Genomic DNA, 15,378 nt, shown 5'->3' on the forward strand with positions numbered 1-15,378 from the left:
GCTGCACATGGCAACCAAAAATCATTAGGTTTCAGTTTTAAAATACTATTATTCTACTAATAGCAGGCACCTACATCCAGAAAAATGGGCAAAAGCAAAGGTTCTACACATTTCAGTTTTAAGGGAACATTTGCCTCTTTATGGTAGATCAGTTAAAGCTGCTTAAGAAGTGCTATTGTATTTCAAAAGATCATAAAGACCAGATCAAATTCTTTATTAGGAATACCCGGTTGCTAGAACGCACAACCTACTTTAGTTTTAATAAAAGTTAAAAACTTCATCACTACCTTGATTTATTCCTGCTCCTATAAAGTAATCAAACATCAACACTACAAATAAACATATCCATGATTATTTATATGCACTCTGTAACCTGGAGGATCCTTATCTCCAACTCTAGATTTTCAGGAGCTATTTATTTTAATGGCATGTTAATTTAGCAAATAACTACTACAAAACCACATAGCCAGCAATGCCTGAGGCAAGGCTGTCTCCAACAGCTTCAGGAGGCACTTCCAAAGACCAAGCAATAAAACCCTTACAACCTGTCTCAAGTGAGAACACTCAAAGCTTTATACCACAGCTTATATGCAGATACACAGCTGAAGGGATCTAATCCTTTCCCCTGGATTTTCTCTATACCCTCATCTTTTGCTGAAGGGAGCAGGCATTACTTAATAAACTCAGCAGACACTGAGGCAAGTGAATTTATTCCAGCTCAGAGTCCGGCCTTACACAAACCATTTCCTTCTGCATTTTAAATTGATTTTTCATTATGTAATTCATTCTGTCATCAGCACTTCTCAGGAGCTAAAGCTGTGAATTCTCAATTACCAGCAGGTAAACACAGAACAGTTTCACTCCTGCTGCCCTGACCTTTGCATGTTCATCAGTCACTACCATTTCAAAGCTTCTCACCATGTCCTTTTAATAAAAGCTGCTTTCAGTGTTGTGCCATCACCACATTAGCATGGGTTTTGATAGGGATATGCAGAAGAACTAAAACTAGGTCAGCATAGACCAAGTGTTTTTACTGGAACAAATAAAATCAGTGTGTAGATTGTTTGGGGTTTTTCTAATTACTAAACACTACAATAGAGCTAAAAATTCCTTAGCAAGGGATGCTGGGGAGATGGTGCCAAGGCCACATTTTTACAGCCACTTTTCCTCGGCTTCCTATAGAATGGCACCAGCCCAGCAGGGTAATGACAGGAGCCTTTCCCACCCTGGTGGCACCATTCCCAACTGGGTCCTCAGCCTGCCCTACCCCAACAGCCTAGTTCGCTGGCCCTTACTTTTGACATATACACATCTCTATGGGCAGCCACTCCCGCAGCCCTAATCCCTACATCCTGGGGGACCCCAAACAGCCTGAGTCTTTCTAAGGAGATTTGGAGCAACCAACTTTGCTACAGTTCCTGAAGCAGCTGCTTGAACTCAAGCTGCAGAGACCCCAGTGCCGACTCCACATGCAACAAGTTCATTGACTCTTTTCTTATGCCTCCTCTTGCTGCACCTCATTCACACTTCATCCTTCCATATGCATCAGAAGAGCCAGACAGCAGGCTCAAATGCAGTAAAGGCATCTTTTGTGGGCTAACAAGAACCTTATGAAGTTTAACAAAGACAAGTGTAAGGTCTTGCACCTGGGAAAACATAATCCAGGAGTGCAGCTCAGACTGGGATCCACCTGGCTGGAGAGCAGCTCCATGGAGAGGGACCTGGGGGTCCTGGTAGACAGGCAGCTCAGTATGAGTGAGCAGTGTGCTGCTGCGGCCAAGAAGGCCAATAGGGTGCTGGGTTACATCAAAAAGGGCATCGCCAGCAGAGATAATGAAGCCATTATCCCTCTCTACTCAGCACTTGTCAGGCCACACCTGGAACGCTGTGTACAGTTCTGGTCCCCATTATACAAAAGAGATGTGGACAGGCTGGAGGGGGTCCAGAGAAGGGCCACCAAGATGATCAAGGGTCTGGGAAGCCTGCCATATGAGGACAGGCTGAGAGAGCTGGGTTTGTTCAGCCTTGAGAAAAGGAGGCTTAGAGGTGATCTCATCACCATGTCCCAGTACTTAAAGGGGAGCTACACAGAAGATGGAGACTCCCTTTTTACAAGGAGTCCCATGATGAGGACAAGGGGTAACGGGTACAAGTTACTCCCAGGGAGATTCCGATTGGACACGAGAGGTAAATTTTTCACCATGAGAACAGTCAATCATTGAAATAATCTCCCCAGGGAAATGGTTGACTCCACTACGCTGAACACGTTTAAGACTCAGCTGGACATGGTGCTCGGCCATCTCATCTAGATTGTGCTAGAAAGGCTGGACCAGATGATCCTTGAGGTCCCTTCCAACCTGGTATTCTATGATTTGTATTTGTGAAGTGTGCTTAAAGATTCCACAGTTAACACATTTAAACAGAGGACTGAGAAACACCAGCACTCATATAGGAAGAGGGAAGGCACACATGTGGCTAGGCTCCAGGGTAAATTATTTACAAAGCAGGGACAAAGCCAAACCCATGTTTTCCTTGATTTAAATAAGTTACATGAGTCTTCATTCAAACTCCCCCTACAATGTCCACAAATAGAGCACAACAGGACCACCCTGGGAGAACCACAGACTTAATCCTCCCAGAGACCAGGGACAGATCTCACGTGCCACACCTGACAGTCTTCCCCTAAGCAGACAATATTAGCCAGGGACAGGAATCATGCAAGAACAACCTTCCCTTTGATCTGGATGGCTGTCACCGTGTGCAACCTCTTTGTCTCGCCTCCCCAGCTACTAAGAAGATACAAAAGATAGAAGTTAAAGAGCAAAAGTAAAAAAAAAAAACCACACCACACACTTTTACCTATGCCCTTACTAAAGATAAGTGAGGTATTTTAAACATCCTCACTAGTACAAATTTCCGGATTCATATACACAAGCTACGTGAGAAATATTTTAACTTATGGGGACATTGGCTAGCATTTCTCTCTTACAGAGCGTTCACATGACAGCCAATGTAATGTTATTTAGTAAATTCCATCCATCCTGGAATGGAGATTCAAACTCCATCCAGCAATAAGAAACAAGGAAACACTTTTCTGCCTGAACATGCACCAATCCTTTTCCACACTTAGGAACAAGGAGAAAGATGGAGAAGAGGGAATATTAAGAATACCAGCCTTGTTTGGCTCCAAAGAGCTAAAAGCCCACACACATTAAGTACAATGTGCTGTCAAGTACATAAACCCTTTTCATCAAGCACCACTTTTCCACTTTTGAAGAAATACTTCATATTCCATCCAAGTGCTAAGTCAACAGGACTTAAGTATAGTAGGTGGTTTGCTGGACAATAGCCTAAGTAATCATTTCAACCCTAACCCCTATCAGGCTGATAATAGATAGTAAAAGTGACTTGCAAATAAATAGCTCTAATGTGAAATGCATAGTTCCATTTTACTTCTCTTGACAGTATAACTGTGATTAACAGCAGCATAAGGCCTTCCTAAGGATCATGTTCTTAGTACTCCATGCTCTCCTTGCACAGACTTTACATTAATATTTAGAAAATGTACCCTGAAACCTGTTGTACTAAAAATAGCTCATTAATAACGCTTATTAAGTGAAGTAGGGGCTGTGACAGACGAGTCCCCAGCCCTATGCTATTTATGCACAGCATGTTTGACAATTAGCATTGGCAGAGTCCGTCCACTGGCCTGAAGCCCTACATGCACAGAGAATAAGGAGCTGGACTCGTGGTGATCGCTCTCCCTGCTTACACAAAGTTGCCAGACAATGTTTAACCTAAGGCTGTTATGCTCAGGGTGCAACAGAGCACTTTCATCCCTTTCGTTGTCACATGCAATTGTATTTTTGTGCCTCATTTCCTTGACTGTGTAAGGTAACATGTACAGAATGCAAAATAAAAAGCACAACTGCATGACTGAAACTGTCTCACTTCAAATGGACTGTGTCACATCTACAGATATTGCTGCCCTCATCTATACTGAAAGCTGCAATGAACAACTGCAGTGCCATTTTAAAAACATGCACTGACCTTCTAACAAAACTCATTTACTATATTTTTTGCCATGCTGAATTTCAAGTGCTACCACCTTTCATGCCAGGTTACATAAAGAAAAAAAAATCTTAGGTTTAATTTATGGGACAGTAAAACTAAAGATCCCAAAGATGTTTTTGTGCCTCCAACGCATGGCAAATCTTTAGTAACTCAGTGCTTTTGCTCTGCTACCAGCTCTAGGATGGAGGGTTTCTAATGTATTTGCTTTGGATCCAATTCCAAACATTTATGTGTTTAAAAGGGAAGTACAGCTGGACCTCGCTAATCCCAGCACTTTAGGACTCTCACTATTTGGCTTACCACAGAAGCCTGACTGCTAATACAAGTCACATTCTTCACATATGACTACAGAAGTGGAGTTCCCCCTGAAAATCAGTATTTTGGGATAAAATAAAAGCAAAGGGAACACCACCATACAAGTGAAGACACCAAGCACAGAAACTCTGATACCAGTGATGACAGCAGGGGTAGGAAATGGTGTAGCAAGTTAGCATTCAGTTTAACAGAGCTGTCCCAATTATCAAGTCCTAGAGGAATGGAGATCAGCTGTTGTAACCTAGCAGAACAAAGAACCTACAGGTCAAATGCAATCTAATGAAGTCAGTGTGGTACAACCAGTCTTCAGATTAGGTGGCATTACTGCAGAGGCAGCATTAATGCTCTCCCCCTTCTCTCCACCTGCAGGTTAAACATACTGTTGCACCCTGTGCAGCTGCCTGCAACCTAACAGTGTTTCATTTATATAGTTACATGGCATTTCCTTCAAACTTACTTGAATTTGGAAAATGTTCCTTTAGAGAGAGGAAGGGCAACATGTCAAACCCAGAGTCTGACTCTTTAATAAAAATATTAATCATGCAAATAATACCAAAATGTGACATGGGAAGTCTTTATAGCCTCTTCCAGCCCACTAATAAGTTGGAAGAGTTTTCTAATTTTTGTACAGATTAGGAAGACTTGCATGTAAAGAAAACTTATTAGAAAGCTAAGAAGTGATATATTGCTATTCACTTTCTTCATAATCTAAGTGCCTCTTAGGCAGGGGGAGAGGGAAAATAACAGGTATGAATAACTTCCGAACATCAACACAGCTCTATTTTGCTTCAGTGTGTAACTGTTACAGACAAGACAGCTTTATCTGTTATTCACAACCTTTTTTTCTCCTTTCAAGAAATACCCTATTTCCTTCCTCAATTTTCAGAGAGCCCAAAATTACATATTCCCAGTGCCCCTATTGAATGGCCATGGAAGTTCTGGCCACCAGAACGTCACCTCTGCAGCAGGAAGAGTCTGTTCCACTTCGTGAGAGTTTTCTTAATATCCTTCTAGCCTGCTGTGTTCAGAAGAGACAGGCTCCAGCTTCATCATAAATGCTTCTCCAAGAACCTTTGTAATCATCTGAATCACATAGTAAGGAGGAAGAGGGTTTGTTTTTTTTTTTTTTTTTGCTTTTACAGTAACGTTTTGAAACAAGTGCTAGGTGTTGTTAACATTTAACTAAAGCCAGGTTTTAATCCCCAGCTGCAGCACAGAGCTCACTTTTACAAGAACAGCTAGAAGAGCTGCACATTGATGTTGGTATAACATGAATTTTTTTAAAAAACCCACACAATTGAATGGAATCACAATTGTGAAAAGCATTTGATAAGCATTTCAAAAAGGAAATTGGCTGCAAAGTCCAACAGGAATGTAAGACAGCAATGGGAGATTTCAGAACAAAATGACTCAGGAAATTCAGTATTATAGTCATCATTAAAGCCAAATCTTCAGTGGGGAGATACTAAAAGGACTAGCAGTATTCAGTTGCTTAAGTTGATGCAGGAGAGAATACATAATAGACACAAATAATTAACAGAGTAAGAGTGCTACACTGAATGCTCTCTACCCTGACAGGTAGTAGAAAGCCACAAGAAAAGTAAAGGCAACAAACCTGAAATGGATCTAGTAAACAAACTTTTTTTCTACAATCCATAATTAGCCTGAAGTATTCATTTCATTTATCATGAAGATAAAGGCTAAGAGTAGTAGAACCAGAAATAATTTGTTAGTAATAAACAAATCTATTCATGATCCTCTTAGACAGAGCTTTAGTTTTAAACTATTGTTTTTCAGAGCACCCCATTACCCCTGGCTCACCACTACTGCAATACAGTATAATCTAATAGATTAAAAAGCACTAGATAAGGACTCAAGAAGCCTGAGTTTTAACCTCCAAACTCTGAGCATAAACATGCTTTTATTTATCAATAATCATGAACAGGCTCCCTCTATGCCTCTTCCCCCCCCCCCCCCAAAAAAAAAAAAGCACTAGTAATTGTATTGCCTTTCTTGTAAAGCAGCTGTGAGGCTTAGAGGTAGAGAGCAAGGCAATACTAGGGACTGTTCTTCCTCCCTTTAACTGGGCCAGTGGGGAAAACTTTGTCTCTTACCCAGACAGTTGCAATACAGATACCTCATTTACAAGCTCTTTAAGTGACGGCAGAACACAAAATCTGGTCTGGTAAGGGTGACATTTTTCTACTTCAGAGAGGTGTTCTTGGCTTTGTTATCACTGCTGGAATCTCCAAAATAACCAACTAATTAATCTACAGGGAACAGAACAAGCAGATAGGGCAGTTAAAAAAAAAAAAAACACAAAACCTTCTAAAGTACATTAACAGCAATATACCTAAAAATGAGGACCAGACCTACAAAAGGTAGAGATAGCCAAACAACAGAAACTACTAACTGCAACAGAAGGAGGAGGTAGCAATCAGCTAGCACACTTGCAGCACAAGATAATTTCTTTCAAGGGCTTAGTACCAATTAGAGAGGCAGATACTAAGCATCTGCCAGTTAGTGAGATGACTAGAAATCCTGAAGCTGATGTTCAGTATGAGAGAATTGGACCAGGTTATCACTAGCTTCAGGCCTATCTCCTTTGGGCACCTGTGCCCCCACACCACAGGTGGGTTGCTTGGCTGCCTAAGGGTAACTGCAACATAGCCACAGCAGTCTAAGGCAAGCATGCCCAGTAGGAAGGGGAGCTGTGCTCAACAGCAGCACACTGATGCCAGAGCAAAGGGAAACACAGCTTGTAATCCAAAAATACAGATGGGCAGCCCCAGACCACAAGTGAACAACAAGGGGCTTAACATACTACTGCTGAGCTTCATTTAGCCTCAAGAAGTTTGTGATCTTCCACTCAAGTGTAGTTAAAAATCAGCCAGTGAACTTAAAAGCTATATTGCAGTCTTCAGCTCCTCACAAAGAGAGCTAGCGCATTAAAACCAAGTTGAAGACACAAAACAAGCAAATTAAGGAGCTACTTTTACATAGTCACTTTCTAGTCCTAGCAATAGCACATGAAGTTAATTATTCTAGGAGAGCTTATTCAATCACATTTAGTCCTCCCTGCCTGTAGTAGCAAGGCATAAAAACAAATAAAAAAGTATTCCTGCTTCAAAGCATGTTGCTGTTTTTGGAAACAGCATACCTAAAGCTACATAGATAACACAGCATATTCTCTATCAACCAAGTCTTCTGTAAGAACTTCAGTGTTGCCCTCAAGTCTCCCTTATGTGGAAGTTCATTTTATACATTGAAACTGAGCTTGAATTGCAGGCAACTAGATGTCTCTAAGCCTCTGTGAACTAGAGCACATCAGCCTGTGCCAGAGGGCACAACCTGAACATGTTTTAAGCTGGAAAGCAACAGCAGGGCCATGTATATGTGATTTTTTTTTTTTAAATCTAGAAACCTTGACAAACTGACATCACCCATTAATGTGGCAGCTGCCTTGGTCTGTAAAAGACAAGGAAGTCTCTTGCCAAGTTTTTTTTTTTTATAGCCAGTTGATTCATTTCCACCTTCACTAGCAGTAAGCTTAAGGCTGGTTACAGGCTATAGCTTACACATCACACTCCCCACCCCTGCAATGCAAACACTTGATTATGACAAGCCAGAACCAAGTAAAATTATGTCTGACTTTACTTTTACCGTCAAGAGCAATGTGGCATTGAGTACTGCTGCACAGACAGATCTTTAGGAATTAGGGAGTAAAGATACTACCTGGAACATGTATCCCAGTGTACTTAAGTGCCACAAAATACTCACTGAGCAGCTACCATTTGCCCCTATTAAAGCCTTATGTTCACCCAGGATCAAATCTACATTTTTTGTAATCTAGATAACTAGCATAAAGCACTATTCACAGTTGGGCTTTGATGCTGCAGAGCAGGTGTCATGAAACACTGCTTTTTTTCATATAGCCCCAGCTAAACTAGTAATAAATTTATACTGAGTATTTGGTTACTCCTGTAAAGAGTCTAGATGATGCTGAATTACCAACATTAGACCTAAACACCACAAGTTAACTGCACAGTTGTTAAGGAGACATTGAGAGCAGTACCACTGCTCAGCAAGACATCCATCTTTGTCCAGTCTAGTTCCCCAAATGATATATAACTCCAGAACTATACAGCTCATCCAGAAGACTTTTGCAATCCAAGTTTATTTGTAAAAAAAATACACTAACATACTGCATTTACCAGGAATGCCCTTCTCTTGAGGCATTTAAGAAAACCCAAAAATAGTAGCATTATGGCCACCGGAGAAAGAATGCCAACAGCAGTCATTGTAATGCCAGCCCATGCTTCCTTACTCAACAGAGCACTCCCTACAAAGCAAGCAGAAAGATAGTTTGTGGAGACAGCTCTTCAGCAAACCTAAGCAGCATACATTAGCACCATACTTGCTTAGCACCTTGGGTTGCAGACCATCCTTCTGGCACAAGGAGGACAGGACCCTGCAAGCTCACCACTGCAGAGGTCACGCCTGGCATCCCACTCTCTACAACAGCAATGTAGTAGAGGTTAACCCCATCGTACAGTGGCTTATCTTAAATCAGTACAACCTAACATCTGCTTAGGCATTACCTCGCTTGCTTCTAGATGGCCTAGGACATCTTGTCATACACAGAGGGGAGTCTGGTTGAAAACGGTCACAGATCAGGACACTGCAATGGAAGTATACCTAGGACAGAAAATGAGAGGTCCATTCATTTTGAGGCAATACCTGCTCCTACTTACTGCTCTAAAGCAAGTGTCACCTACTAAGCCAGGGAGGGCTTTGTCACCAGAGACAAAGGCAAAAGTCTTCACTTCCAGCCTTTGGCGATAGTTAGCATAGCTGACACCATGCCCCACAGGATGAAACACAGTCCTGTAGCTGTCCAGATCATACTCACACCTGCCAATAGGTAAGAAGCAGCAAGTCAGAATGGCAGGGTTGAGACCAATGGTTCATTTGGGGTTTTTTGTTTGTTTTGGTTTTTTCTTTAAAAATCAGCAAGCTAGAGTTTGAGGTTGGAGGACATCAGCACCTCTACAAGTTCCAGCATACCAGGGCAGCACCACCAAGGTACCTTGAGGGCCACCTGAAATGAAGCCCTTGTACCTGGGGCTCTGCTCCCAAGGGAGCAGCAGGGGGAATTAGGGAATCCTCCCATGCACTGTCAAAAATACTTTAAATTTCTCTGGCAGGACACTCACCCATCAACAACAATATTCCACTGGGGAAGTGAGCTTGGATCTTGTGAAGCTGTTGCCCAACAGTCATCCAATACCAAATAGAGATTGGGATCATTACGGTTCAGGACCTGAACTTCCAGGAAGATGGGCTGCCGTAGGTACCTTACTATTGGGTACTGATCATCACGGTATGGCTGCCTGTATGAGTCCTCTGCAAAAAACAAAGCCTTTTAGGCAAATCAGTGTACAAAAAGAGTCCTGAAGAAACTCTAGTCTAGAGCTCTTCAACAGCAGCCATCCACCACCTGCAATTTGTCCTAGAGTCACAGATTTAAGGCATCTACCTCAAGCAACATGGGTGGGACGGAGGGAAGCATATCAGGTCATGATATGTCCATGCATCTAATTCAGTTCACAGTTCACTCATACATCCTCCCACCCATCTCAGTGCTTCCCAGCCACCTGATCTTTACCTGGGTAGCTTAGAAGAACTAAGGAGAGGGGACCTTGGTTCACTGAAGAAGCCAGAGGAGGAAGGTTGTCCACCCTTATAGTGAGGGAGGCATCACCATTGCTGAAGGAGCACAAGACTGTTAGCCTGTAACAAGGAAGGAGCAGGTAAGTCTTATGTTCATATATAGGATATCCAGGATTAAGCATTACCTAAAGAGGTTTCCAGACACACCTGAGTTCACTGTCCCTTGAGATCCTACGCAATGGAAGGTCTGCCCATAATGCCCTCACCTCATTCTCATAAACAATCTTCTCCCCATCAAACTGTGGGGAAACAACAGCATTAGTGAGGGCATTCCTAATGTATGAAGCCCTCCCCATTAATGCTGGCTGCACACTTACCCAATACCTGGTCCCACATCCATTCAGTGGGACATGAAACCAAACCCTGTCATTCAAAGAAGACCCAAAGGCTGGCCGGCATGCAGGATCTCTGAGCCTAAGCATATCCAAGTCTAGCGGTGGTGTAGTACTGTCAGCAAGGATTTCAAAATCCATGTACCCATCCTGGGTGCATACAGCAGCTGTAACAGAGGTTCATATAAGTTGTCATGCCAGTCATCAACAGCTCAGTCTGCTAAGAGCTGTTGTGTTCTGGCTAGTGATGAACTAGTCCTCCACAGGACAGTATCAGAACAAGCCATGCTGAAGGATTGCCACCTGAGCACCACATGGGCTGAGTCCATTGCAGAAGTCAGTCACTTACCTATTGGTGCATGCTGGTCACAGGGGCACTCTGGGTGCATCACCATTGCCACAGTCTCCCCATGGAAGCGAAAAACCAATTTCAAAGAGGACATGTAGGACTGAAGTCCTGAGCAGCTCTCCCCATGTAGCTGAAAGACAAGATTTACTCTCCTGGAGTGTAACTACAAGAGCTCATTTTAACACATGCATGTGTTAGTGTTTCACTTGCCCTGGGGCCATAGGGCTCTTCAAACTTAGCTAGGTTGTTAATTTGCATTGCTCCAGGCATACCAAATACCAATCCACACCAAGAGGAACATTTTCACCTCCAGCTGTTTTTGCCAAAAGATTCCATGAAACCCAAGTTCTCCAAGTGATGCCTATCAGTCAGTTTACATTCATCTTAATCACAGCTGCCCTCAGCCAGCCCCAGGGCACATGGCTGACTTGACAGGTGCTTAGTCAAGGTCAAAGCTAATGTGCTCTGGTTCTCAGTAAGTACCAATGAGTTGTAATCACACCAACTCCTGTGACTTGAGGATCAGAACTCACCTTGGACTTCAGGACTCGCCTGCTAATATGTAACTTCACCCCTCTCTTTGTGTCCAGAGCAAACCCATTTTCCTGAAGCTGGTCCATGGGGATGGTCTTATCCTCTACACCCACAGCCATAAGGGACCCTGGGAAGGCTGGGATGACAACAGTCATGTGTGTTGCATTACAGGTTGCTGGACCTGCAACAACATCTTTGTTAAATATAACGCTAGTTTCCTCAGGGCAGAAGCAGGCCAGGTTCTGAATTTCTCCATGCATTACCTGGTGCACAAAGCATTCTTGACTCCACAGTCAGTCTGTGTTCAGGAGGGCCATATGAGAGCTTGAGTGCCACAGTGTAAAGCACCTTATCATTGTGCTGGCAATGAAGATAGAGGTCTATTAGAGAGTACTCAGCTCATGATCCATCATAAGACCAACCCTGCAGGGCCATACACTATGCCTGGTTCAGGACTGCTGCTATTCACATCTGCAACAGCAGTTTCTTCCCATCTCAACACCCTTTCAGAAAGGATCTGCTCATGAGACTGCCAGTCAGGTGTTCACAGGACAGGCTATAGCTAGGATCCCACTTACATAGGTGCCCATCAGCTGTACTGCTGAGGGGCACACTGTGCTTCCCCATTTTATAGGGCTGAGCAGTACACAGGTTTCCACAGGTCTACAGGAGGGAGATGCCTAGCCTCTGTCAAAGCAGCACTGTCTCCTCAGTGCCAATTCTTTGTTCACCTACCTTGTAGGAAACAACTCCAGTGGCAGTAAAGGCCACCTGAAAGATCAGGTTGTGGTCATCAGCTAGAAAGTTATAGCCTTGCTGCATGGCTTGCCCAAGGCTCAGCTGATGTATTCTGTTTCCATCATCAACTGAGAGAGTCCAGGTCACCGGAGCTGCTGGAGCCTGCAAAGCAGGAGATCCTTCCTTAAGAAGGAAAGGCACAGCCATGCAGAAGCAGCAAGGCATTACAGTTCTTCACCCTGCAGGTCTTATATTCAAGATCCCTATATTGACAGTGTAGAATTAAGCTTCCCAACAAGATGCTATTACCCCAGAAGAGGTAACTACTCTAGCTTGGAGACATCAGACTCGGTTTAGATCCAAAAAACATGCATTCCCACACCCTCCCTCTGCAAAACATACCATATGCTCATCACTGAAGCTTGGAGTGGGTCTTGGGAAAGTAACCTGGAACACAGCACAAGGGTTAGGCCACAGGAACAGACAGTACTCAACCCTACAACTTTTCTTAGAAAAATCTCCACTATAGTTTTCCAAAGCAGACAGCTGGCACCAGCACCTCAGTTTCCCCTGCAATAGAGCTGAAGCCAGACCATGTGCATCATTAATGACCATTTGCAAACTAGCTCTTCAAAGAGCTAGTGGTCACGCCAAGAGGGACATGCAGTCAGACTTCCCTGAGGCTGGCTGGAGCTTTCCCCATCCTTCTGCCAATCCCAGCCATGCAGTTCCAGGAGACAGCCATCCCACCTTGCAAGCCTTTAAGCAGGATCTATAGGACTCCTATTCCTCTACTTACTGCCATGAAGTCTTTTGTACAGTTTGTTGTACCAACAAAGAAAGGTGTAGTGATTTCATCTGCATGAACAGTATCACAGTGAGTGCTGTAGGTTACATTCCTCTCCTCTCCCATTGTGTCATTCACCATCAGCCTCAACCTTAGCTGGTGCTGACCATGCTATAAAAAGAGAGACATTAATTAGAAAGAGGCAGTAGTACTTACTGCAGCATGAGGACAACTAAAAGTCTTTGATACTAAACTGCAGCTTCAGAATTGTTTTACGTGTTTGTACCAGTGCAAGGACAGAGTGAACTGTCATTTTAGAAGCTTATGGAAAAGGACCAGTTCTCTATGAAAGCATATGGTAACAAGGCTGGGTTGAAGAGCAGAAGGTACCAAGAAAACTACAGGAGTCAAGAAGAAAGCCTTCAAGGACTGGCAGACTGTATGCCAGAGAGTCATCTGTTCAAGAACCAATTTAATAAATGCCAAAACTAAGTCTTGTGGTATTTCAAAAGCCTAAAGCAACTGATACCAGCAAATACTCTGTTTGAGGCTAGTTTGGGTTGGTCTCCCACTTACTACTTACTTCAATAGCTATAAATAGCATGCATTCTTAATTGCTCTATCAATACACATATGCAGAGTGGTGCTATGAAACTTTTGGGACCTGGTCCACTTCCCTACAAGATGTTATTTAACATCGATCTCAATTTCTTTACAGGAGAACACAACATTCATGGCAGTGTCTGAGTGGGTTTAATCCACAGTTGAAAGAATAAGTATTAAGGTAACAGGGTTGGTTGTTTTTTTTTTTTTTTTTTTTAAACTACTTCTGGCATAAACTGCTCATTGGAGTAGTTTAAGCATTTCCACTCTTGAAGAAAGTTAGAGCTAGAAATCCTATTAAACCCAGTCCTGACCAGGAGAAAAAAATAAAAACAAACCACACTCCATCATAGCACCTTCCCAGAATGGAGACCCCTTTACCTCCAGGCTAGTGCAGTTGACAAACAGGACACTGAGCAACAGCCTCTCATAATCCACAGCATGGTCACAGGACACCATCTCGTCACCACCCGCATCTAGGGAGAAGGTGGAAGATTAGCCCTGCAAGCAGGCATCTGCTTTCAAGCTAGATTAGAAAGGACTGAGCCAGGCCAATAGCAATACCTACCCACAACACACACATGCCAGGAGTAGTTACCAAGCTCACTGGAAAACTCAACTTGCATCCCATCCCTGTGACAGGTCACACTCTCTGCAAAGGGAAGACCACAGTCAGCTACACCATCACCCTCCTGAAGGCACACACCCCACAAGCTCTCCAGCTAGCCAGCCCTGCTTCAGACACCCCTCCCATGCCAAGGCATGGGGAGGCAGCTTTAAGCAAACCTAAACCCCACATCCACACCACTACCAGCCCAGAGAGGCCTCATTACCTAAGAGATCTTGGTCCCCCAGGCCATCAGCACAAGGGGCTAAGGGCAGCAAAAAGCCAAACAGGAGCAGCAACCTGCAAGAAGAACAGGAGCAAATGAGAGAGCAGCAAGGAAAGGACCCAGCTCCCCATCCCATCCCATCCCCAAACCCCACTCACCACATCCTTGATTTGTTCAAGCACTGCTGCTCTACAAACAGCCCCATCTTCTCACAGCCACCACAAGCTTCCTCTTTGTTTGCCCGGGGAGGATGATATAGGACCTGGTGCAGGCTCCACACAGGTGCGGCCTTTCTGCTGCCTGGGGGACTGAGAGCTTGCACCTGCCTCTCGGTGAGATGCAGCCTCCTTGCTGTGAAGAGGGGGGCTCGCAGGAGACCTTAAGGTGATATTAAGTCTTTGGCAAGAGTTGTTGTTTCCTTCTATTTTTAAGGCATTTTTTTTCTTGCTCTGATAGCTTATTCCCTTTATTCCCTTGTCAGATGTTGCACAGAAAAATGCACATCTTTTGGCAATCATTTTTTAAAAAGGAGTTTTCTGTGCCACTTTTATTTTCTGATAGTTTAAAACAATTCCACCAGTAGATTTGTATGTAGCTGAGAATATTTTGTTCCCCTGTATGGGCAAATCTGCAATGCTGATATAGATCTAATTAGGAAAACATGAGTGACAGGTTAAGGAAGAGAAGTCCTAGATCAGATCTTTAGACTGGAAGATCTCTGGAGGCTTCGGTCAGACTGTCATTGTTTAAATCTGTGGGGAAGAGGCCTGGGAAGAAAAAATCTCATACTTATGTTATCTTTCAGCTTCCCCAATGCTTTTGAATTCAGGCAGACTTGTAAAAAAAACCCTAAAGACTCATATTTTTAAAAGTAGTTGAATTTTTGAGCTGTGAGAAAGCAAAAAGATATATCATAGGAATGGAAGAAAATTAATATTATGGAATAGTTATTTAGGAATGGGATGTTAAATTGGGCTTCAGGGAATAATAAATTTTGTATTAATGTACCATGTATTAATGTAAAATGTATTCATTTATATTTCTGCTTACAGTTATAGACCTGTGCCTAGAGCAGATTTG

General features: G+C 43.2%; 1 protein-coding gene across 1 annotated transcript; it reads right to left on the reverse strand.

Annotated features, from left to right (window-relative positions):
• Nucleotides 1-8,585: 8,585 nt before the first annotated feature.
• On the reverse strand, nucleotides 8,586-14,503 carry ZP2 (zona pellucida glycoprotein 2; the record flags this gene model as incomplete). The annotated part of the gene is made up of 18 exons (XM_082312113.1): nucleotides 8,586-8,731; nucleotides 8,818-8,904; nucleotides 8,991-9,087; nucleotides 9,168-9,303; nucleotides 9,606-9,795; nucleotides 10,058-10,182; nucleotides 10,270-10,361; nucleotides 10,440-10,621; nucleotides 10,804-10,933; nucleotides 11,337-11,518; nucleotides 11,601-11,697; nucleotides 12,073-12,237; nucleotides 12,478-12,522; nucleotides 12,875-13,033; nucleotides 13,847-13,941; nucleotides 14,034-14,117; nucleotides 14,299-14,372; nucleotides 14,457-14,503. The coding sequence occupies 18 exons, from the start codon at nucleotides 14,501-14,503 to the stop codon at nucleotides 8,586-8,588; spliced, it is 2,133 nt and encodes a 710-aa protein (XP_082168239.1).
• Between the last annotated feature and the right edge of the window lie 875 nt (nucleotides 14,504-15,378).

Source organism: Platalea leucorodia, assembly GCF_965183815.1.
Source record: "Platalea leucorodia genome assembly, chromosome: 5".
NCBI classification, from domain to species: domain Eukaryota; kingdom Metazoa; phylum Chordata; class Aves; order Pelecaniformes; family Threskiornithidae; genus Platalea; species Platalea leucorodia.